At 41.3% G+C, this 26539-nt stretch overlaps 1 protein-coding gene across 12 annotated transcripts in view; it reads right to left on the minus strand.

Annotated features, from left to right (window-relative positions):
• CRIM1 (cysteine rich transmembrane BMP regulator 1) overlaps nt 1-26539 on the minus strand; it is a 186843-nt gene that overhangs the window by 92015 nt on the left and 68289 nt on the right. For 7 of the 12 annotated variants that reach the window (XM_072767305.1, XM_072767304.1, XM_072767308.1 and 4 more), the window contains 2 exons: nt 10475-10717; nt 9339-9459 (listed from right to left, as the gene is read on the minus strand). The exons of 1 other annotated variant lie outside the window; for it this stretch is intronic. In XM_072767305.1, the coding sequence (XP_072623406.1) occupies nt 9339-9459; nt 10475-10717 (364 nt within the window). The remainder of the gene's footprint in view (nt 1-9338; nt 9460-10474; nt 10718-26539) is intronic. 4 more of the 12 variants (XM_072767313.1, XM_072767312.1, XM_072767310.1 and 1 more) reach the window with 1 other exon arrangement.

Below are 26539 nucleotides of genomic sequence, written 5' to 3' on the forward strand. Positions count from 1 at the left end.
TTAGTGCTTGTATAACCCCTACCCCCACAATACCATCCTCAAGGCTTCCAGGCTCAATGCAGAATGACAGACAGACTGAGGCTCTGGAGACACTTGGCTGAGGAGCTCTGGAAAGTTCAACCACCCAAACATCAGTACGTTAGCCAAAGGAAGCTAAAGGACTCCTGACACTGTCACTCCAAACTATTACTCAGAAGTGGACGGACTGATAATTTTTCATATCCCTATTTGCCTATAGCTTTAAATATTGAGATCATATAGTTCTCATGTCACTGGGAGTGGTAGAAGTGGATATCTGTGTGTGTTCCCTACTTACTACCTTGCAAAAGTCTGGAACATTTTTGTGAAACTGGCAGAGCTGAGATTTCTAAGGTGTTGAGTTCCTTCAAACCTTGGCCATATCTTATTCATTACCATGCCCCACACTAGACCAAGCCCAGTGTTCTCAGTCTTCCATGAGGCCTTCAGTGATCTTTGACATCTGATATTTTCAAAGCTGCACTTTGTTTTTACAAACTGTAGCTTTGTGGTTAAATTAGTTTTTATTGAACTCAAGTGCTTCTGAAGGGAAGGGACAACCTGCCAAAGTCTCCATCCCGACAGCCTTGTCTGGTATAGTCAATATCAGGCTGTGAATTCTGGAACCCCAGAAAGAAAGCTCCTTCTCTAAGAAGCTCATCCTAAGAAACAGTGTGACAGTGTCCTAAGATTCTGTTATAATACAACGTAGCACCAACAAGATAGATTTTTCTATTCCTTTTATTAAAAGATTTTATTTATTTGAGAGAGAGAAATCATGCACATAAGAGGGGTGAGGGACAGAGGGAGAAGCAGGGAGCCTGCTGGCAGGGAGCCTGATGTAGGGCTCGATCCCAAGACCCTGAGATCATAACCTGAGCTAAAGGCAGACGCTTAACTGACTGAGCCATCTAGGTACCCCAAGATGGATTTTTCTTGAGAGTACGGAGAAACCAAGATTGATGAATGGGAGCTAAGCATCCTAGAGTTTCAATGTGAAGCAGCTGAATACAAACATGCAGATGTTACAGTGAAAGTAAAGGAACTTTATGACTTTTGTTCTGGTCATGGGCTGTGTTATCTGATGTATCCTTCAGATTCAATGGGGTTGGCATCCTTTTATCTTATTTCCTTTCCTGGAATTGCAGTATTTCAAGCTGTTATGATATGACAGGGTAAGAGTAGGAAATTGTCTTCTAAGGTCAGTGTCTTGTAAGAAAGAAATAAAACTGAGGATCAAACAAAGAAAAGGGAACTTAATTCAGTAGATCCTTTTTTTTATTTTAAGAGTCATAGAAAGAAATGATCCATTCATAATCCAGAATAGAGAATCTAATGCTCTTCCACCCATATAATGCTGGGTGTGGGTGTCTATGTGTATATACAATATAGAATAAAATACAGAGACACGCAGTAGGAATATGGGGGAGCTGAATAAATAGTGACAGAACAAAGATAAAACCTCAGGGAAAGTCAAGTAGTAGATAAAACCTCAGAGAAACAAGTACAAACATGGTCTGGGAGCCAGTAAGCAGCCACACACAGGTTGTAGTTCTTGCCGGTGAGTGTGCTGGGGGTAGGAGGATGCAACACACATCATATCCTCAAGATACATCCAGCAAGGCAGGCTGACAGGCAGAGATGTCCATGTTCCAATTTAATGAAGTAAGCCCTTTTTTTATGGAGTCAGCCTTTGACTGAATCAGTTTCCAATCCTGCTACATAAGGGACTATTTACAGATGTTTTTTAAAAAAAGTAACTAGCGGTATTCCATTAGCCACTAATTTACTTTATTGGATTATCACCCAGCTTTCACAACTGAACCAGTCTGATTACCCTGATTTAAATCACTAGTCTTATAAGTTTATTTCATTTTGCCTTTCCTAAGTCTTTTTTTTTTTAATTTTTATTTATTTATGATAGTCACAGAGAGAGAGAGAGGCAGAGACACAGGCGGAGGGAGAAGCAGGCTCCATGCACCAGGAGCCTGATATGGGATTCGATCCCGGGTCTCCAGGATCGTGCCCTGGGCCAAAGGCAGGTGCCAAACCACTGCGCCACCCAGGGATCCCTCTTTTTTTTTTTTTTAAGAAAATGAAAAAAGTAAACAAAATTCTTCTATGACTTCATTTAGACTTTCTTCCCTTCCTATGACCATGCAAACTCTTATTTCTTTCCCATTACCTGGAGTCCAGGAATTTTCTAAAATGTTCCTTCTTTCTCACCTGGGAGTGTCCTAGCACCCGTGGCTTGGGTTCTTTCCCCTCTAAAGGGCTTAGGAAAGTCAGAGAATTTAAAGACAGAAGTTACTTCTCAGATCATCAAATCCCTCTTTCCCGTTTTCTCTCTCAGAGAAGAACACAGACCCAGATGGTATGAGAGCCTTGCCCAAATTCATGCAGAAGTGGGCCTAGATTCTAGCACAAAACCTTCGGGTGTGTACTCTCTTTACAGGGCACCAGGTGACGTGTGGGTAAGTATTCCTTAGTTGTTGAACAGTTTACTCATTCATGTGCACACATCTGCTCCCAGACTATCACAACAAAGGGAAGTATAGGACATGGTATGTTGGGTCTCCTAAGTGGTAGGACCAGGGACAGGTGGGTGGGGAGTGAGCTTAGGGCCACAGGGGACAGTGAGCCTAGTGGTTTGTGCTCATACAACCTGGCTCTACCACTCACCAAGCAGGACCCATCCTAGCTCACCAAGTTTCATCTCTAAAACAGGAGAACCATACAACCTGTCAGCTGAGGAGGAGCACTATGATTCGAATTTGTTGACATTGCCAGTGGAACCATACTTGGAATGTAATGTGCTCAAGATATTCTACTAAACTTTTTGGTAAAAACCAAAGTCACATATTAGTCAACATTTGGCCTAACAATTTAAAATTTTTGATTACTTTGGATAAGTAAAAAAAAGTTTAAAATACTTCAAAATCTTGATTTAAAAATAAAACAGGTTTTTCAGTGTAGTGTCTCAGAAAGCAGAGATATAAATATTCCGGATATAGGTTCTGGAAGGGAGTCAGACCTGTTAGTCAGAAAGACGCTGGAGCCAGGAGGGAGCTTGGGAACCTGGCTGGCTGCATCGTGTACAACCCAGGAAAAACCTTATTTTAAGTTTGAACATCATAAACAATGACTTCACTGATTTTCACCTCAAAATAACCAGATTGGACTTTTCTCAATAACTTTTAAGGAATGCATATTTACAGACAGAAATTGATCACAGAATGGTTTCAGAACAAAACCTTTGGGACAAATCTCATTAAAATGAATTTCAAAAAGGTGACTGTCAGTAATACATTACATTCATTTGTCTTCTTAATAAAAATATGGAAGTAGTTAAATAACAAGATAAAAGGCATAAGGGTACTGAAAAACTCATTTGACTTATAGTGAGAGGAAATAAGGTCAGTGGTATTACAGTCTAGATTTTTAACTAGTTAATGTCTGCCCTATAAGCCTGTATCTAAAAAGATATGAAAAACTATAGAGGCAATAGGAAGCCTCTGTAAAATCAGGCACATAACAAAGAGAGAGAAGTGTAGAAAAAAAAATTGTGATCTAGGAGCCATCTTCTTGAGAAACAGCCCAATTGCCTGGAGGTTTGGACTGGCTGACACAGGGGAATGTGGGATGCACAGAGCTACATCCCAGGCTGGACCTATCCTCTACCTACACGTGGTAGGTCCATTTCTCTCAGGCAACCATTATATAACCAACCATTATAGAGGAGTATTTTTGTGCAACATCTCTGAATGCTTTGTTTGTGTTTGTTTTTAAAATTGACCTGGTTTCACCAGGCAGATCTTGTGGCATTCAAAAATGACATTCCCTGTTAAACCAAGTTTAACTAGGTAGTCACAACTTTAAGGAAAGGAGTTAAAAATAATGGTAAGCTACATGATGCCCAAGCTGAGGTGGTGCCCAGAGGCTCCTACATCACATGTCTACTCCCAGAGGAAGTGTCCAGTGCAGGCCAGAAAGGTAGCTGCTGACGGGAAAAAGCTTGGCTACAGGTTACCTGAACTACAGCTGAAGATGCAGAGCCCCAGGCTCAGAAGGACATTAGTCTTTGGAAAAAAATCCCATAGCCGCAGCAAGCACTCCACCAAATATCTACAAGCAGAGAATGAAATCTGAAGGGTACCTCTTTGGTCAAATATATATTACAGTAGATTAAAAATAGCCACAATTAGTTGCAGCTTCTCTCATCAAGAGGTGGAATCTACTGCTAACTAACTCTTTGAATCAGAAGCTGCCCTATAACTTGCTTGGACCAACAGAACGTGGTAGAAGTGAAGCTGTGACTTCTGTGTCCCGGTCTGTTAAGACTTTGCTACTTCTCTCGCTTCTGCCACTACCAGGAGGAGGCCAGGATGAAAGACCCCACAGCGGGGGACTAGGCCCTTCCAGTCATCCTGACTGAGTTCACAGACATGGGAGTGACTCCAATGTTGACCACCCAGCCCCAGACACCCTGCTTGTTATGCAACAATGAGTAACACCCATCTATGCATATTGTGTTAATGGGTATGATGCTGAAATAAATACATACATTGGTGAAACATAAATTCATAATCATTGATGTATTTTCTGGGCAATAGCAAAAACACCGTTATCCACAAAACCTGCAGTGGAGAGGATAAGGCTAGATTGAAGTCTTGGACCCCAGCTCTGATCCTTGTGCCAAAGAACACTTAGGATTTTGCACAAGTCACCTGTTCTCTCAGCCTGTTTTCATATCTATAAATTCCTCATGGAATCAGAATGATAAAATGAGAACAACAAATGTGGAAAAGCTTTGTAAACAGCAGGGCACATCACACAGTTAAGCTACCCTTGTTATTGCCACCTTCACCTTTACTTAAATTCCTTGTCCTTCCCTGTAAAGATACCATTTGAATCAATGTATCTGACATAACTTCCTCTGTTGTTAAGTCTCCTTTTGCATAGAGGCATTTGTATGTACACATGTACACAGAGCCTTCCAAAGACCACAGGTGTCGTGAGCCCCGTGGACAGTCCTGGTTTTCCTTTCTGCCGTCATTGAGCATTTTAGGCCCCCAGCCGCTAATTCCCATTCCTTTTCACTGTCTCCTGAAAGGTGCGATGAGCTCACATCCTATTCCAGGGCCAAAGGAAGAGAAAAGGGTGAAAAGAATTGGCAGGGTGCTTGGAAACCTAAAACCTAGCTGAGGAAGGAAGAATTAAAAATGGTCAAGAGTTAATTATATCATATGTAAGAATGATGTCAAAATGGAATGAAGTTCAGGAAAAGCCAGCAGAAGACGGGAAGATGAAGGATGGGCCATTAAGGAAAAACAGAGACACAGCAAGCAAAGGAGTAAGCTGTATGTGGAAAGGGCAGAGGTAAGGTAAGGGTTTGTCAGGAACAAAACAGGAAAGAGATTTCGGTGCAAAGAGGAAAGAGATATCTGTGCACGATGAGGACATCTAGAGGGTAGTGTCTGTCACTTGCAGGGGCTTGATTAATGCTTGACAAATGAATGGCCAAAAACAGACAACTCAAAAGAAAATTCACAAACTGCGCAAGGACCCACACAGAAATAGGGCAGTTAGGGGCTCCAGTGGTAGAACAGCCTTCACAGGGAAAGAGAGAGAGAGAGAGAGAGAGAGAGAGAGGAATTTGTTCCTCAAGACGAGAGAGAGCAAGTCCACAAGCTCCCTTCCTTGCCTCTGGAAGTCCAATAGATCCTTACAAAAAAGGGGCTGTTAAGGTAAATAAATCACTACTGGTATTTTACCTTCACCCTAACTGTAAAGGGCTTTCCCCTTGAATTCTTCACATCATTGGTTTTGATCTGAAATGGCTCTAAGTTCTTAATAATGTTCTTTATCAATATGCTGGTAAATATCAAATAATTGTAACAGAATTTTATGTATTCTACAATACTCTTCTCTCCACCTACACACCATGCTCTTAAAGACATAAATCACACAAAAGAATGAAAGTTTTTTCCCCTCAAAATACCGTTATTACTCCATATTGGGCTCTCTCCTTATTTCCATTTTTGCATGATTGTTTGGATTTTTATTCTTTTGCCAAAGTATGACCTATCATCCTCCTTAATAAGTGGGAACCCACTTAATATGCTAAACTAGGCTTAGCCACAGTCTGAACATATTCTGCATTAACCCCTTCATTCAGTATTAATGCATATATACAGAGGAAAAGAAATAAGACACAATTCCTCTAGAAATGTCCTTTAGGTGGTGAGACAAGACTATGCATGTAACAGTTAAATAACAATGCAAGGAAATATGTGATTAATTGGCAACACAGAAAAGAATATGTTAGAAGTTCCTAGGGAGTAGGATGGGTGTTGGTTGAAGCATGAAGACCTTTTGGATAAAGTGGAATTTAATTGGAGTCCTGCAGGGTGAACAATATTAGAAAAGGTGGAAGGGAGAGATAAAGGCTTTGAGAGGTGACCTTGGTGCTTGGAATGGAGAGTTTCTATAGTACTGAGAAGTGGGCCATAAAGAAGGGGGTGGAGAAAAATCACAAGGTTTTTAAAGTGAGACAAGGATTAGTATTACCACCCAATGGTAGGAGGATAACAGGAAACTAAAAATATTCATTTTTTTTCTTCTTCAACAAATAAATCAACATGGCTTAGAGTGGGCTTGCTCATTCCTTCTTCCATTCATTCATTCATTCATCCACAGATATAGGCTGACATACTACAGCAATTCCTATTCTAGTTACTAGAGGCTATAAAATATTCCCTTCCCTTGAAAACCACACAGAGTAGGAAATATTGACCAAAAAAAATCAATGATTTCAATTTGTTATAAAAAGTGCTTAAAGAGATCCATGGGCATTTGTTTAGGAGCAGGAGAGAAGGACACCTAAGTCATCCTCAGGGCGGAAAACTGAGAACACTTCAAAGAGAAGGAAATGCAGTCCTGAAAGGGTAACAGAGGTCGTAGGAGGGGAAGGCCCTCAAGAAAGTCATCGGCAGCCTGGGTGGCTCAGCGGTTTAGTGCTGTCTTCAGCCCAGGGTGTGATCCTGGAGACCCAGGATTGAGTCCCACGTCAGGCTCCCTGCATGGAGCCTGCTTCTCCCTCTGCCTGTGTCTCTGCCCCCCCGCCCCTCTCTCTGTGTGTGTGTGTGTGTCTCTCATGAATAAATAAATAAGTTTTTTAAAAAAGGAAAGTCATCGGCAGCCACAAGGGCTCTGAGTGAGTGTGAGCGTGGGCCCCTGTGAACATGAGTGTGAGCAAGCAGCAAGCACAGGGACGGTCTCATCCAGGTGGGAGCACAGGATGGATGTGGAGAAGGGGCCGAGAGTGCACATGGGTCACGGACTACCAGAAACATGGGAAACTAAAGGGCTGTGAGAACTTATATCTTCCGTGCAAACAATTCACAGTGGGATTCTGAATGACCTCCTTCTCTGTTTTACAATTTCTTCATTAGAGGCATCTTTAGCTGCCTGATCATTTAGTCCTGAATGTCAAAGTCAAAATTATGTCAACACCAAAATAACCATCTTAAAGTTTATGTTTACAAGACTCACAGAAGCTTGGGGAAAAAAACGGAAGACATCTAGTTGAACCTCCTCTCCAATGTAACATTTCTTCTAAGCATTCCTGGCAGGTGGCCATCCAGACGGAAAGAAATCTCTCCAGCTCCGGGGAGCTCAGGAAGCAGCCCAATTCATCACTGTACATCATTAGTTGTGAGAATTTTTTTTCCTTAAGCCGAGATTAAATATGTCTTCCAGTAGCTTTTACCCATCTCGACCCCCTAGAGGGACTAAAAAATCGCCTACTGTGCCTCCTACGTGCAGATGGTGCCATGTTAATGTTTATAACAGTGACTTGAGAACTGTCCCTTTCCCTCACTAAAGGACTTGTTAATTAACCACCAGCTTAGTTTCGATTAATTAGATTCTGTAATGCAATGTGCCACCTTCCTTTTCATGAAGACCTTGAAGGGACATCTGTTACAGCTAGTAGCACTCCCTCTTTTTCCATTACTAATTGGTAATACCTTATGTTTGCACAGTGCTTCACCCTTTCCAAGTATCTTCACATACATTATCACACTGTAATACCATAAGAAGGCGCTGCACCACGGTTGGTATGTTACCTTCACAAAAATCTTTGTATCTGCTTCATGATACAGTATAAAGCACAAGACGAGTGGTGTAAATTATATCTGAAAGACTCCTAGAGCTTCGGACAGGACAAAGGTTAGGGAAAAGGTAATGTATTTTAAGAGAAGAAAAGTAATTATCAGAACACACTCTGGATGTCTCCTCCATAACTGGCACTTACCTACAGACCATATATATTCCTGTTTTATCTGGCCATCTATAAAATCACAACTACTCCTAAAACAAACACAAATGGGAAGTTCCCACCATGAGACTGGGACTGGGAGAGGCAGAGGTTAGAAAGGGAGCAAAAGGAGGTACCATTTCAACCATGGATGTTAAATGCAGAGCAGAGTAGAAAGAAATGAACTGATCTAGTCAAAATGATGCCTTAGTGGCCTGGGAAAGATGGAGGAGAGATCATGGCAGGGAAGAGGGGAGGGCATCTTAGCAGGAGAAACAGAATATAAGCTCTGTATTCCAAGCACAGTCTTCCCCACTGCCATGCACAGACGGCCAGCTCCATGGTGGTGCTCTGAAGACTGTCAAGGACAAGCCCTGGAGATCCTCATACTCTGGAGTGAACCTGGTCTTATAGGGCTAAATGGATGTCCTACTACTATGACACAAATGACAACATTTTCCCTCATCAGGCCAAAGACAGCTATGTTTATTCTTCTGGAAGGCATCAAAAGCATTTAGACTCCTCTTTGCCTCAGCAAGTAACAAGTGTGGGTAACTGTGTGACTGCAAACGCTAAGGATCTGTCAGGAGCAGTTCCATGAGGTGTGCAATGTCTCATCCCATCGGACACAATCGTTAAGCAGCTCTAAGACTCACTGTGGAGAATCAACTGACATGCCTACCATGGTCAATACCTGGCTGCCTCCCTGGCTACATCATGAGGGACATACTCGCCTGCACGGTTCCCAGCCTACGGAAGTGCACAGGCACCTCAGTAAAGAAGAATCTGTAAGGCTTTAGTGACTTCACCTGATGACACCTGGCTTTGATCCAAGGAACCATACATGTAAATACCAAGTCCCAGTAACGGTTCAGATTTCTCCACAGACACAGGAGAATTTCAGATTTCCCTGAGACTTGGGGAAAACACACAGCATGCCTGAAACTGTACTAACACACAGGACCAAGGAGGAAAGTTGATGACCTGATGACAAACCAACCTTGTTGGCAGGGTGCAGCAACCGTCCGCCGTGAGTCTGACTTGAGTCTCGTAGCTGTCCAGAGGGCACACGGCCTGCTGAACGGAGGGGCACTCCACGGTGCTGCAGTCCACGCTGAAAACTGACAGAGGCAAACAGAGGCATCATTTACTGTCACATTCATTTGCATTTTGAGTCTCAAAATGAAACACCGGCGCTTTGCGTCGGTCTGCAGTTTCCTTGCGTCCCAGAGCCCTCTCCTAGCAAGAACATTTTTATTTCAGCCAACATTACAGGACTGCAATATGTCCCACAGCTGTGCCAGGAAGGCAGGGTACAGAACATCAAGGAGTGAGGATGAAGCGCAGGGAAGGAGCGACACCAGTGGTGGTTACAGGGCTGGGGAGAGTCAGCCAGAGGTGCTTCTGGTGGAACAGGGCAAGAAATGGACAAGGGATGGTTTTGCTTGAGGCATTTATCTAGCAGTTAGGAAATAAAACGAACAATACTCTGACCAATGGTTAGAAACTTGCAAAGAGGAAAATCACTATCATCTAGATCTGTTCACAGACCATATCAGAAATGCCACAAGAACAAGGATGTTACAAATAATATAGAGCAAGAAATAGCCGGGACAGGACAACAAATCAAATGTAGCAAAGAAGGTGAGTGAACAGTCCAAGAAGACTCAGCACATGCTCTCAAAGTCAGCAGGATGGATGGTGAGAAGCTGGTAGGGAGAAAGACTGGGGCGGAGAATTTCATTACAACACATCTGGCGTTTTGATGCATATATTTATCTAAAAATAACGTTCTGTTCACATATGATGATTGTTTTTAAATGTAATAAAGTGATTGCTGTGTCTACAAGTAAGGGCTCTGAACTCCTCTGGGGGAATGAAGCACGTAGCTATATTATCATAAATTTTAACCCCACTTCCCCCATCAAGCATACTTGAAGGAGAAGAAAAGAGAAGAAAAAAAGTCCCTGTGTGAAGGCGCTTATGTACCAGTAGATTATCACTCTGGTTCTCTGACTAGAAGGCCGGAAGTCAGGCTGCTATTACTCCTCTTCCTTGTGAGGCCGGCAGCGGCAGAGGGGCCTGTGACCCTGCGACACAAAGCAGCAAGGCTGCTGAGGCGATGCCCGCGCATACCTGGTTTGCACTCATAGAGGTCACAACACTCTCCCGGCTTCCCTGAGGCCTTTGACACTAGTATGTTCAGGTATCCCGGCTGGCAGACTTTGCGCAGACAGCCCGCAGGGTCGCACACGCAGCGGCTGGGTAAGGGGCAGCACTCCCCGGGGGGAGCATAGCCCTCGATCAGAACGGAATCTTCAGGACAACGTGGAGAGAACTGGACTTCACAGCGGGCCTTGGAGCAATCTGGCTTCTCTTCTAAATGAGAGAGAAAGAATTTAGCACAGGCCTCGGGGCAGTGTGGGGCACTGGTGTTGGAAGCACAGGCAGTCCTGAGGATCTATTTACTGACCGAAGACAAGGGGAAAGAAAGAAATCTGGTGGAAACTGTCACACTCAGTTCCGCTGACCGTAAAAATCTCCCAAGATGTGCTCACCACACGGCGGGGTGTGAGGCCGGAGTGGTCTTCTCCACCCTCCCACCCACCTGGGCTGAGTAATCAACGTCCAGCACAATGGCCAAAATCAAGAGTGGCACAGGAAGGTGCCTGCAGGATGTGCAGAATCTGGGAACTGGACTTCATCACTGACCAAAAGATCTCTGAATTAAAAACAAGTTTTAAGGGCTGCTCTTTGAAAACAGTGTATGTTTAAAACCCTGAAATAGACCTACGAATTAATCTGGCTCCTTCAGGGACTGGAGACAAGGTACGTGATAATCAACATGAAAGAACTCCATCTCCGAGCCCTGAATTTTGAAGAGATGAACTTATTAAGATCATAGGATTCTATGATGTGGAAGCTCAGCAAGATGGAGAATGAGCTAAGTTCCCGTGTAACTTCCCCAAATGCCATCTGGCGTGTCTCTCTCTGGCAGAAATCCATCAAATGCCCCTCTCTCCTTTCTCTGATATTATGTACTAACCACTACTGCACCTCCATTTTAAAAGGTAAGAAAAATAAATCAAGCAAAGCCCTAGCTTCTGGAGCCCTAGTCCACAGATGAGTCTCTTGGTTTAAGCTTTTAAGAAACCTATACCAACATTATATCCTTAAGGAAAAGGCTGAAACAAACCCAGAGTAGCACATTATCATAGCCCCCATGATCTCTGGGGGGAGAAGGGGGTTCAGAAAATGCTGGGTGAAAATGATGCCATGTGGTATTGGGGTAGGTTATCACTAGTTCTCTTTCCTCAGTAAAATCCATACAGAATCAGAAAAGCAGGGTCAGATCCAGATCACCTAGTTTAGTCTTCTAAACAAAAAATTGTAGTCTGTTTTATAGATTACAGAACCTGAAGCCCAAGAGTTCAAGTGATCTGCCTGTGGTCAGTGGTAAAAGTCAAACAAGAATCCAGGTCTTCTCACTTCCAGTTCACTCGGCTCTTTGTATTACAAAAGTAGATCTATTTCCCAAACCAACGGTCCCTCAGGTCATTCCTATGTTGAATCCTGTATCATTCATTTCACTGACCGTCTTCCTTGTCCACTTCCTGTCTAACCAAAATACAGTGTAGGAAAGCCTTTGTATTCAAGTTCTAGTAAATTCATCAAAAAATAATTATTGAGGACCTGCTGTTCTAGCAGCCTGGGATACACCAAAAAGAAAACAGGCACAGATTCCTGCCCTCATATAGTTTACAGCACTGTGGAGGAGGATATGAATTAAAGGACAAACATTGCAAATGAGCAAACTGTGTAGTAGTAAGGGTATCAGTGCCATGGGGAAAAATGCAGCAGAGCAAAGGGGAATCCAAGTGCATGGAAGTGGGGGACAGCTGCAATTAGGATGGGCATCACTGAGAAGCCAATGTCTGAACAAAGACTTGAAGGAGGGAGAGGGTGGGCCATGGAGATATCTGGGAGAAGAGCATCCCAGCAGAGGAAACAGCTAATGTACTCTTGTGTGTCCCAGGAAGAGAAAGGAGGCCAGTGTGGGTGCAGGAGGATATATGGAGAATGCATACATCCTATTTTCCTATGATATCCCCAAGCCACTGCCTTGAGAAGAGAACATAACTGCAATCTCACTCTTGGATAGCCAACAGTGTGGACAGAACAAATCAAATTGCTGAGGAAGAGAAAATGAATCTTGGCTATGGGGACTGATGATGGAGTTTGTGAAGTACATTAAGTGGGTGGCTTATCTGGCAACACAAACACATTGTCTCGTAAGACGAGCTCCGTGACTTTAATTGCAAATAACATGTAATTCCTACTCTTGTTCATGTGCTGCAATTAACTTATTCCGTATCACATTCTATTATACTGTTGTCCTGCAAAATATTTGGTATATATAATCAGACTTTTCAAATCTATGCTTCAACAGAACATGTTTTCATTATTACCCAACATATGAGATCTTCCTAGTTATTCCACTCTTTACGTTTCACATATTCAATGTTGTCACCTACTGATGTGTTTTGCAGTTCAAACCTGGAGAGATTTTTTTGCTTAAGAACTGCCTATGTAATATAAATGGGATAAGATAGGCTACATAAACACTGTCTATCCCCCACTGTCTGAGGGATTTCTAGTTAGGAATGTTAAAAACTAGAGTTAGATCTTATTAAGTGCTTTTTCAACTATTCTTAAGATGATTGTATTGGCTTGCCCTTTATTATATAATCAATTAGTAGATTTAAAATTATCCTTGTTTTCTTATATTAAATCCTCTTTCTGAAGATCCAGCTGGATTTGACTTCCTAACATTTTAAGATTTTTAAATGTATAAGGTTGAATAATACTCACCTGTAGCTCTTTGGGTGTGTGTGTATGCGTGTGTGTGTGGGCACATGCCATGGACATGGACATACACACACACACACACACACACACACACACGCACAGCCCTCATCCAGTCTCAGTTCTAAAGTTATACTACATTGTTCAATGAGTTGTTTCTTGTTCTACCTTACTCTGCTATAAAACTGAGGGCTTATACATTCTTTGATGTTTTCATACAACCCAACTATAAAACTATCAGAACTCTGTGTTTAGACTCTACCTCCTTTAGAATCATCTGTACTGACACTGTTTGGTAAGAAGTATCTAATTTATCTAGATTTTCAAATTCATTTCAGGTTTTATGACCAAGCATTCTTTTTTTGTACTTGATGTGCTCATCAGTTTTGTTAGTTTTTGAATCACTTGTCTTCAGGTAATTTCACTGATTTTTCTTGAGGGCTTACTTCTCTCCTATTTTCTTAGAAATGTAAATAATTTTAATTGTCGTGTTAATATTTTAGGTCAAATATTCCTTTGGTTATATTCTGATTTTTTGATATGCATTACTCTCAATGCAACTCATTTCTAAATAATCTATAATTTAATTTTGATTCCCTCTTAAAGACTTTATAAAGAAGAATGCTATTAAATTTCTGCATAGATAAGTATTTTTGGCTTTCCTCTTGATTTTAATTTTTATAGCTTTATTGTTTTGTTGCAGAGAATGTAGGCTGTACAACTTTCTACTTCTGTTAATTTCTTGAGTTTGTGTGTGTGTGTGTTTATGTTTTGGCATATGTGGCCTAAGGTCAACTTTAAAATATATGAATATTTGAAAAGACCATGTATTCTCTGTTTATTGGATATAAACTTGTAAATCTATTCAATCAAGCTTAATTATGACACTCAGATCACTTACATCTCACCTCTTTTATCAAATTTCTAAGAAGGATCTATTAAACTTATCCGTTATGAACCAATAACTTCTTGTTTTTCTAGCAGTTTTTACTTTAGATTTTTAAGGTTGTGTTCTTAACTCCATGACTAGCAGGCATACGACTCAAGCCTATTATACTGACTTGGCAAGTTGTAAAATCATGCTTTCAAAGAATCTAGATTTCTAAGATTTGTGTCTTTTTATTCTGTATTTGTGAACATTCTTGGCTTTTCTCTTCTTTCAAGCCTCTATTCATATCTTGCTGGATTATCCGGAACCTTTACCTTCCCCCTCAACCAGTTGTCACCTATGAGTTACACCCAACTATGGTTACCATAGCCTCAGGAAGTATCTTTCTGATACTTCTTTTCTCAGCCCATTTCTAAATTAATTCATCCTATAGATTTCGCTCATTCACATATATCTCCATTCTATCTCTCTTCCATGAAGAATATATGAACACTATAGCCACACATGTATTTTCCCTCATTTAGAAGGTTCTGCTGATATTACCTCTGAATTTTAAAATCATCCATTTGAAAAGAAGCCTCTCCTAACTCTTTCCCTATGGTGTCTAACAAATCCATATATAATAGTTAAGTTAATTAACAAGCTTTTCAGTCTGGTTGCCTTGGCAACACATTGCAACTGGCATCTAAAAAAAATTAAAAAAGAACAAAAACTACCCCAGATACAGAAAGATTAAAGTGAAAGTACCACTTGTAACAGAGGTCATTGAGAGAAAATAGCTTCTTTCATCATATTAATTACCTTCTTTTAAGAGGTTAGCATTTAAGATATTGACAGTGTCACCTAGTATTAGAATGATTTTACAATAAAGTGTGTATCAATCTTAGTCACTTTAACCTGTGTGACCACACATTGGCCAGTTGTAGATCTTTTCCAGGTCCCTTTGTCAACAGGGAAAGTATAATCATGATCTACAAGCAGCAATCGCATTCAAGATTTTCTGCTTAAACATGGATTTAAATAAAACCAAAGCCAGAAATGAAAACTACTAAAGGAGAGGAGATAAAACAGAAGAGAAACATTATATTGCCAGATTGGCACTATATCTGATTTTTGCAGAGTCCCATACATCTGACACTGAAGTCTTCTTCCTCTTTCAAAATCTCTTAAAATGGTCACCTAAAATGCTGCACACTTGCTTAAGGGAAAAGAGGCACCATAAAACAGACTACTGAAATTTAGACAGGTAACTAACTACAAAGTCAACACTGCTGGGTGCTCTGTCCTTTTCCTGAAATCTATTCCTGATTCTCACACACACAAATGCACATAGGGAGTACATGGTCATTCTGACACAATCCTTGGTAGTTCCAACCACACAGTTATTTCAAGGGATACCAAGTTTAGATCAGACTTGGTATCACAGAATTTAGTAGAGAGAGCACAGAGTAAAGAGGGGAAGCATCTGGGACCACTGTTTTCCCTGCATCTCAGGTAATCTGGTAATCTTTGATAATCTCCCTCCCTTATAATTTGAAGTCTTGGAGTAGCTATGGCATCAGTGAGGGGATCACAGGAGCCACTTGTGGTCATGGGTGGCAAATCTCCTCACGGTACCAGCTGAGGTGCTGCCTGAGAGATCTCTAATCCCTCTCTCACACATTCATTGGACAAATATTTACTGAATGACTTCCATGTGCCAGAGGTTCTGGGCACAGAGCTTAGAGCAGGGAATAAAACGAAGTCCTTGCCCTCCCGGACTCCCAATTCTGTGACAATAAACAAAGAGCTACACAGTGTGGTGCCAGGTGGTGACAAATGCCCTGAAGCAGACTCAGCAATGTGGGTGTACCAGGTGGGTGAGGGCAGATCTCACGGAGCCTGGCACCTATACAGAGACTTGAATGAAGAAAGGAGAAGGCATGCAAATAGTTGGGCAGGAGTATCTCAGATGCAGGGACCAGGAAGAGTATCTCTATCTCTCCAAATAGAAAATACATCTCACAATTATTAAGAAGAAATCTAAATTCATGTAAGTCACAGATAGAAAATACCAATAAAGGCTTATAAGAAAAGTATTTTGACAGATGTTTCTTATTAAGGATTCCATTCTTAGGACTATGCTAGAGAAATAAAAACAATCTTTACTAATGGGGTACCTTCCATGCATGAGGCACCATGCCTCTCCTTTTCTCACACCTCTTTCATACTCCCATGGGAAAAGAGAGAACATCTTCATTTCTACTTGGCAGATGAAGAGCTAGACACAGAGAGGTTAAGAAGCTTGACTAAAGTCATAAAGCAAGATGCAGAGAGCCTCCAAAGTCTACAATCTTCCCACTGGTCCACAATGCCAAAAGCAAAAGGAACTTCAACTTTGCTCATCAGCTCTCCTGTTACTTGTATATTTAGTAAATGGCCACGCTTTTGCTCACCTATAGAATACAAAATTAATTTGCAAAGAGAGGTTTAGGATCTTTGGTATTGTCCTCAACACTTTCTGCTCAGCCATCCTCCCAACTCATTTGCTCCTTGGCCCTGCAGACGTCACACGATAAAAGGTGGAGCTTTTTTTGTTTCCAGCATTATTTTGTTCTGAAAACTTCTATTACAAATGTAAGACATATGTCATCCCTACATTTTTAAATTTAGAGACTGACTCCTTTAAAGTTACACTGTGAATTCTCTTCATTCACATTCCATGATTTTATCATAACCTTTTTTGGCAAGCTTCGCGGTGAAGACTTGTTCCACACAATCATAACCCCGAGGGGAAAAAATTAGGCTTGTTGATACAGTCCCAGAAATATTTCTTATTTCAGCTTGTTCAGAAACACCAGCTGTACTTTCCCAGCAATTTCTTTTACTCTGAATTTAGGATTTAACAGTGAGAGAATCTACATATGCCCTCTTCTTGGCAATTTCTTAAAAGTGCCATATTAAATTGTTTTCATTATCTAATAAAGTTAGTTTGCATCATAGAATATAAATTAGCCAAATATAAAGAAAAAATTAAATGATCTGTAAAACTGCAACATGAGATACTTTAGTGGTTCTCATGCTGGCTGTCCATTAGAATCACTTACCAAGCTTTTAAGAATAGCACTGTCTACATGCCACCTTAAATCAATTAAATCAGAATTTCTCGGGGAGGACCCTGGGAATTAATACGTATTTTAATAGCTCCCTGGGTGATTCTATTGTGTGATTAGAGCTCAGAATTACTGTGTTACTCCTCCAAGCAAACTGGGAATCTTTACAATGAAGTTCCCTATTGACAACAGAACTTTGCCAAGGGCATGTTCAAACATCCTGTCAAATGGCAGCTGGCCAGACGCCAAAGCATCACTGAGCCCTCCAGATTTCTGTCTGCCACTAAATGGCCTAAGCTATATGCTGAGCCCCCTGGTACCTCCAGGGGTCTCCTAGACCACACATCTTTTCTAAGCAGGATATTACAGAATTGGGTTGAAAATAATGCTTTAGATTAGAGCTTTGCTACTCAAAGGGTGGCCCCTGCACCAGCAGCATCACCATCGCTTGGGAGCTTGCTGGGGCTGTATAGACTTAGACCCTTGGGCCAGGACTAGTGAATCAGAAACTGCATTTTAGCAAGATTTTCAGGTGACTCAGCTGTGTTGAGTAATGGTTCTCAAACAATGGGCTATGGACAGGCACACTGACATCTCCTGAGAATATGCTAGAAATGCAAATTCTAAGATCCCGCATTATACCTACAGAATAAGAAACTCTGGAAGAGGCGCTCAGCAATCTATCTGAACAAACCCTCCGTGTGATTCTCATACACACTGTAGTCTGAGAGCCATAGTGCTAGAATAATGATTCTCAACCCTGGCAGCACATGAGAATCCTTGGGGAGCTTTAACAATCCAGAAGCTCAAGAGTACACCCCAGACCAATTCAATCAGAATTACTGGAAATGGGATGCTGGTATCAGGATTTTGTAAAGTCACCCAACTTTCGTAAAGTTGATCCACTGGTCCATGTACCTCTCCCCACCAATACTCCTCACTGCCAGGAGATTTGAGGCTGCTTTAATTCTTAGGAAATCTGAATCAACGGGTTCTCTGCAGTCTTCCTGGAAGAGATCAGAGCTCCCTGGAGGAGTGAAAATAGCTAAGAGGATAGGGAGTAGAGACAGACCCCAAAAATGGCCCGTATATGTTCTACTGAATTTTAAATCAGTTTACCAAAGTTAGAACTCTGAGTCCAGAAATATTTTATTTCATCATCTATTAATTCACATCAGGAATGTGTATTCAATTTACTTCCAAAGGGATTTGCCATTCATATAATTAAATTTATATATTCATACACAGTAACATGTTTTCAAAATGTAACAATGAATTTATTTTTAAAAATCTGGCAATAAAATAAGGCCTCAGGATGGTTGGATAAATGTACAAAGATCTGAAGATTGTTTTCAAAAAGACTAATTTTGCCTAATAAACTTCTCTGAATACCTCATTCCCTTTTAGCCATAAACACAAGCCCACAGAAAAGAAATGAAAATTATTAGAGAATGGGAAAATAACTAATGAGGAAAACAAATGAACTAAATTTGTGTAGTTGGTTCAGCAACATCTTAAGAGGAATCTTCATAAGATTCCTTATGAAAATGCCACAGAGGCATGACCATTAGAAAGGAAGAACTCCCCGGGGTGGTGTTTAAACGGAAGGCAACATCCAGTACAGGATACAAACAAAGCCTCTATTTTGCGGAGTGATTCTGACTTTAGGTGGGTTGCTTTCTATGTTTCAAGTTTTCTTCCACTGAGGAAGAGATGCTGCAAAGCAGGCTCCTCTTTTGTGTAATCATGATACATATTTGGAAAAATAAAACAAAACATTAGATTTTAAGAATGAGAGAAGGAAAGATCTGGCATTCCTCATCTGTAATATGGGGGCTGGCACTGTGGGTGTCCTCCGTGGATGTCCTCCGGCAAGGAGTTCTGTGAGCCCTTCCTATGCAACCAGGGACTCCGGGCCTCTGTTCCATTAAAGAGGAACAACAATAATTGTTAAATTAAAGGAGGAACCAGTCCTTTTCTTTTAAAACCCCAGGACTTGTTAACAATGTAGAGTTTTAGTACTAAAACATGATCTTATGAGACTAAGAAACAACAAACAGAAAACCAAGGGTATTGTTAATACATTCCTGAGTCTCAGAGGTGGCATATGGATTTCAAAAGTCTTTAGGACTCCAAAGAATATTATGTGCTGATCGGGAAGTCTTCAGAAGTTCCTGAAAATGACTATACTTATGTGAATAAAATGACATAACAAGAGGGGTGTGTGGGTGGTTCAGTTGGTTAAGCATTTGACTCTTAATTTTGGTGGGGGGTTACGATCTTGGGCGGGGATGGGTGGTGGTAAGATCCAGCCCTGTATCAAGCTCCACACTGGGTGTGGAGCCTGCTTGAGATTCCCTCCCTCTCCTGCCCCTCCCTCTTTTTTCCCTCCCCCAACTGGGGCATGCTCTCTAAAAAAATGATATAACAAGAATAAGGTGGGCACAGAGTAGCATAAATAAAGGATGGGTACAGAGTACTGCAAAATACTGCTACTGTTTTGTCTCTGCTGACAACAGCAGCACAAATAAAGAACAGCAGGCTATTTAACTGTTCAACTGGTAGTTCTCATGAACTACTCTCACTGGTAGTTGCACATTCTGGGAAAAAAACATAACCCATGTGGCTAAAAATATAAAAGTCAATTTTGAAAACATTATTTTGGCCATGTATTTCTTCTTTCTCTTCCTCTCTTCTTTATTTGTTTTACTTAAGATAAAATACTTGTTTGTACCATTTGCTTGCTATTTAACAGAGGTTACTTTTGAGATACTTTTTATCTTATATGGAAATCAGTACACCTTTTGGCTTATTACTAAGATTTGAGAGCCAGAAAAAACTTTATTCAAATCTTGGCTCTTCTACAAGTAGCTGTGTGATCCTGGACAAGTTTCCTGACACTTGTCTGTTGTCAAAGTTTCCTCAGGGTTGTTGTAGGAGTTAAGTGAAATAATATACATTGCAGGTATTCCTCTGCCTGGCATGTCTAAGTGTCCAAAATAGAACAGCTCTTATCATCAATTATTACAAAAAAAGTCTAGGCTTTGAGTCAGACTGACCTCAGAATCCTCAGTATACTTGTGTGTTCAATGGGGCCTAAAAATATTTATTCTACAAGAATGTTTTGAAGATTAATTTTTTATAAGATTTTATTTATTCATGAGAGAGAGAGAGAGAGAGAGAGAGAGAGAGAGAGAGAGAGAGAGGGAGGCAGAGACACAGGAAGAAGGAGAAGCAGGCTCCATGCAGGGAGCCTGACATGGTACTTGATCCCGGGTCTCCAGGATCACGCCCTGAGCTGAAGGTGGCGCTAAACTGCTGAGCGACCGGGGCTGCCCTATTTTTGGAGATTAAAAGAATATATACATTCTTTTATGTTACATAAGTAACAATGTCTATAATATATATGCTATGTAAATATAAAAAACATTTCAAATTAAATGTTTACATGTGCACGTGTTTCTACACATGCACACACACACAGGGCACTATCTTAGGCCCTCATACTGGCTCACTTCTTCTCTCAAGTTTATTTTAAACCTAATACCCCACACAATGCCTGGGACATGGATGTGATCATCATATGTTTGCTATTTTTGATAAAGGTGAAGCTGATTCTGAGACGCACACCATATATATCCCCACATCCAAAATCTCTTAGCACACCCCCCCCCCCCCAGTCATCTTTGCATGCCCAAAGTTTTACCCAAGTGCTGTTTCTCTGTCATCTTCCATGACTTTATTAAATCCTTTAAAAAAAAAAGGCCATTTTTTTGAGGAATAGTCTTGTCTCTCTCTGGCAAGAAGGAAGGAAGCTGCCTTACACAGGTAGTTTCCCTGGAGATTCTTCCCCAACTCTGTGTGTTCAACATGCGCTGATGGGCCGGGCTCACAAAGTTAGCAAATTGACAAGATGGAATGTCATTTGTCCCCAAAACAAACCTACAGAGCTCCCTCTCCCCCCAACATTTGTACCTGCACCATGAAAGGCAGACCTGCTTCCTTCTGGCAGATCACCTCTGGTGGTCAGCACCTCTCAGAACATTCTCATTCCCTTCCCACAACTCTTTCTCTGAAGGCCTCCCCACCCTTCTGACTGTTCCTTCGGCTCCAGCACTAGCTTCCTAATCAGCCCTGTGCTGGGCCAAGCCCCTGAAAGGGCCCCAAGTTTCTATGCCGTCTTTGTATTCTTTGTGTACCCACGGCGTAAGCCCTCATCTACCACGACCGCCAAGAGGGCACCCAGAGACTGCAAATATGTGAGCTGCAGCTGAGCAAAGGGACGTGTTTACTTTCCATCCTGAACGACAACTTGACCTGCAGCAAAAACAAAAATACTGCAATGTGTATTTTTTCCCAGAAATGATAATTATAGTACTCCAAACATTTTTCAAACTTCAACTACCAAAATGGAAAAGGCATTTCAAAAAATAATTTATTAAATAGGCACTTATATTCTTGGTAGCCCTTACATGGAAATTCTACTTTTTTTTTTTTTCTTCATAGCCATTAAAGGGCTTGGCTCCTGACTCAAAACCCTCTTCCAGGGCAAGGTGAAGGTCAGCCTGCGAAGCTGACAGGCAGGTGGTTGAAGAGCCCTCCTTATTCATCATAGTCAGCATGGGTCTATGGCACCTTTTCCACTCAAAAATACCAGTGATTTAAGAATTACAGTTTGTGCATGGAATGATACAAAGGCAATTCTCCACCTCTGGCTCATGAAGTACCTGAACCAAGAAGCAGAGGCCAGATAGGCTCCAGGTACCAAACACAGGAGTACAGGACTTAGACTCCTCTCAGGAGTATGATGAACCCAGACTATTCTTACTCCTCTATCTGAAGAGTGTGCTTCCTCACTTCATTCCCCACCTGGTTGTTCTCCTCTAGCCAAAGTTTTTCTAGGCTCTACTCCCATCAGGATATGGCCATTGTCATCATTCCCAGGCTTTCTGACATTCTTCTGAACAGTGGTTCTTACTTGAGTGTGCTAGACAGCTTTTTAAAGCATGGACTGTGAGCTCTGCCTCCAGAATTGCTGATTTAGTTGGTGTCAGCTGAAGCCTGAGAATGTACCTCGCCAACAAATTCACAGGTTACGCATGCTGCTGTCCAGGTACCATGATCTGAGAACTGCTGCTTTAAACCATGCCTATTTGAATATTCTTAATCTCTTATGAACTCTACCACCATCCCTCCTCTCCCCAGGGACAGCTGCCTCTCTCTTTCTCTCTTTGTAGATAGGGAATAGAGCTGGTGATGAACCACATGGGTCTGAATACAGAGGTCCCAGCCAATCTCATCCTCTTCTATGTTTTTATTTTTTTGAGAGAGTGCTTGCTTGTGTGTGCACAACTGGGAAGTGGGGAGGGCAGAGGGAGAGAGAATCATATACAGGCTCCATACCCAGTGTGGAGCCCAATGCTGGGCTTGATGGAAGCTGCACACGGGGTGGTTCTCACAACCTTGAGATCACGACCTGAGAGAAATCAAGAGTTGGAAACTTAACCAACTCAGCCACCCAGGGACCCCTATCCTCTTCTATGTTAAATAGCAGCCCACATGGAACTACCATCTTAAACATGAGATAAAATTCAGAGAGGAGCTCAAGGAGAAAGCAGGCACAAAGTTCAGACCTTCAGGTAACATCAGAGAGGTTCAGGCTGCTGCCAGTGATCAGTGGACTAAGTCTAACCAGAATGAATGAACAAAGCAGTATATGATGAATCAATTCCCACAAATTCACACTCCAATAACTGGTAATTTGTGATACTTTGGAATAAGAGTGTCATGAAATTTAACTTTACATGTCTTATAGAGACTAGACTCCACAAAGTTGCTAGGAATCTAAATTCCTTTCATGTTTTTGCTTCTTAATACCTAACTTGTACCCTTGTTCATCTAGTCTTCCAACCAGTGGAAAGAGAGGAAAGTGGAAGGGGAAGGACAAACTCTAAGTAGTACTCTGAGAAGTTGCATTATGGCTTCTGCTCTGTTCACATGGCCTGGACTTAGTCACATGGCCATGCCTACCTGCAAGTGAGTCTGGGAAATGTAATTTTTATCTTGGATGGCCATATCTATAGCCAAAATTTTATACCTACGGAAGAAGAGGAGAATGGATATATGGACGCAGGGACTAGAAACCTCTATAATATTTTCTTTTTCTAAGAAAATAAACTGTGTAAATAGGGAAGTATACTGCCTTTTAAAGAATACCATATAAGAGACATTGTCAGAAGTTATATACTTCAATATAAGCAAGGCTATATGTAGAAAACCCTTAGTCATCAGTGAGCCTAGATTTTCTATGCACATAAACATTAAGCAGAAAGCCCAGGCTTCTTTTGAAATGCTCTAATTTCAACAAGTCAATCTAATCCTTCCTACAATTAAAGTATGAAATATAGGTGGACTGAAGACTTGAAAGTTTAACTACAAGAAAGCAGAGAAATTAATATGTTTGTCCTTGCATAAAAATGTAAGAATTGTTCTATCTACAGGATGTGTATTTGTCAAAGAAAAAGAAAAAGAAAAAATTTCTCAGTCAGAAATTCTTATATATAAGTGGAGAAAACAGTGGTCTAGCAAAGCCAAATGACTTGCCTGAGGGTCATCTGGCTAATGAATACTGAGGCAGGGCCAGAAGCCAGGTCTCCTGGGGAATTTTACATTGGTTCCACCAAGACAACTGGTCATACTAACATTCTTGTCCTTTGGACTAGTCTACATCTTTCCCTGATACTAATTCATCTTTTCTGCAATACTTAACTTTTCTTAGATTCTAGCTTAAAATTTTGATTACAAAGCTCCTTTGTTATGATGTCAGTTAAATATACAAACCAAATCAAACCAAAAGTAACCCTTTATAAGTGGAGTGCATAAGAAAGGTCAGAAGAGCAACCTCTGGTCCTAAGGTGGCCATGGTGCTGTCCACTACTTGGGTGCTGACAGGCTACTCGCCCACACAGGCAGAGAAGCTCTCAGACACAGAGTACAAATAGGCTGGGAACAGGGGGGATAGCAGGGTTGCCAAGATGGAATCTGTGTGTACACCAAGGCACTTGGGACTGGGGACCTGGAAGAACACCACAGGGACTCATAGGGCTCCTCTGTAACAACCCAACCCCCAGGAAGTTTGGACCTCTGGCAATTTCCCCCAGTCCACTCAGAAAATGAAGCCTAGTCATAGAAAAGTAGAAACTCTAAGCCCAGGAGAATTGGAAATAAATACCAGTCTCTCAGCATTAAAGAGGGTAAAAAGCCTCATGTGGAAGCTGAGTAACTGCTTTCAGAATCTGGATGTGGTATGGCCTCTATAACTCAGAATTAGTTCTGAAAAGTCTCTTCAGGTTGCCATGGCTTCCTCCATGTTAAACAGCACTTCTACGCTCTTCTCCTTGGTTTTGTGGTGGATGTGACTTATCTGGATACCTGCACCTGATGATGGCTGAAATCCTCTGATAACATGTGACCCGTGATACTCAGCCTCTGTCCCAATACTGAGTGTAGGCTTCTGCTGGCCAAGGAACTGTGGGTTCCCTGTGCAGCAAAGGAGGAGAATGCCAGCATTCTCTATTCCTTCTCTATTTTCCTCTCTTATTATTCTTGGTATGTTCAGCTATCCTTACATAAGCTATCCGTATGTACAGAAAAGCTACTTTTTAGAATTTAGGGTTTTTGTTAATACTATCCTTATAATTGAGAGTATAAAAATTTGCCCTGGAAGGGGGGGGGGGTGGAGGGAGCCTTAAAGAAGGAGGTCAGGTATAAACAAGGGAAGGCAGGGATCCCACAGGCTTCCTCTAGTGGTTTGTTTGGGAGCTTACAGTTGGTTATATGTGAATTTCTATTCTAAGGTGTTTTGCTCTTGTTGTTAAGAAACAAAAACAGGAAAATAGGTTCTTGGGGCATGTGGGTGGCTCAGCTGGTTGAGCATCTGACTCTTGATTTTGGCTCAGGTCATGATCTCAGGGTTGGGAGACAGAGCCTAGTGTCGGTCGCCTTGTGCTGGGTGTGGAACCTCCCCCTAAAATTCTCTCTTTCCCTCTCCTTTCCTTTCTGAAAGAAAGAAAAATAAAAAGAAATAAATAAAAAGCAGCGTTTGATACAAGTGTCTACCTATTTATGCTAAAAATTCGACCTGATCTTAAAGCCTTAAACAATGGGAGATTTGAGACACTGCAACTCATCTGCAAGATTAATGATGTAATTTAAGGCTATTCAGTCAGCATGTCATTACGGGGGCCTCCAAAAGGAAAAAAAAAAAAGGATGAAAACATAGTAAATACAGTAGACTCAGGATTTCCACAAGAGAGAATTCTCAAGGTCTTTGTAAGACACTAATTGGAGCACAATGCCACTGATTACAGTTGCTCCAAAAAGTGCAATATTACACTAGCCAGTACACTTACTGAGGCATTTCTAGGAACTGCTCTTCCTTGTTCTCGTACCAGGCATTTCAGAGATTCAATCTACCGCCAAATACAGCACACCAGCTTTTTAATTTGTCCCAGATTTCTGTTTTCTGGTAAGGAACCATTACTTTCTAGGACTTCTTTACTCTTCTTCCTGGTTTTCTTTTAGACAGAGAAAAGTTTTGACTAGTTCATGACTTCCCACATATGTGATAATGAGCTAAAAGCCACTGGGCATTTAGTTTGTTACCAGCTAAGCAATTTGCTCCTGCACAGGTATTTCACAGCACACCTGATTCAAATGACAAATTACTACATGTCACGGATCTTCTGGGTCATTGTTCTATGAATAATTGAATTTGTGAATGTTAAATCAATGAATCACAAGGGTCTACTGTGTTGGTTTCTCTGTAATGAGTCTTGCATAAGTCATGGCTATTCCTATTTAGCAATAACCTCATACCTAACTCTTCTACTTATTGTCCACTTAAGAATGCATTTAGAAGGCTCCACCTCAGCTGAATCTCTGATGAGAATGTTGGGGACAACATAGTTTGTCACCAGTAAGTCTCTTTTCGAGTCAGAGAAGGATTTCTCATTTAGTAATTCCAAGGGCACTTCGGGATCTAATTTTCATTCTTAATTATGTCAATGTGAAGCAAAAATTATAAAGAAAATGATTTTTTATATTGGAAATTAACTTAGACTAACTTCTAATCACAGCTTAAAAGTGAACAACCTAAGTTTAAGCTGTTAGAAATATATAAAGCTGATTGAGTTGTTCAAGTGAGTTTTAAATAATGAATCCAGGGAATCCCTGGGTGCCTCAGTGGTTTAGCGCCTGCCTTCAGCCCACGGCATGATCCTGGAGTCCTGGATCGAGTCCCACATCAGGCTCCCCGCATGGACCCTGCTTCTCCCTCTGCCTGTGTCTGCCTGT

This window comes from Vulpes vulpes, chromosome 8 (genome assembly GCF_048418805.1).
Source record: "Vulpes vulpes isolate BD-2025 chromosome 8, VulVul3, whole genome shotgun sequence".
In the NCBI taxonomy this organism is placed as follows: domain Eukaryota; kingdom Metazoa; phylum Chordata; class Mammalia; order Carnivora; family Canidae; genus Vulpes; species Vulpes vulpes.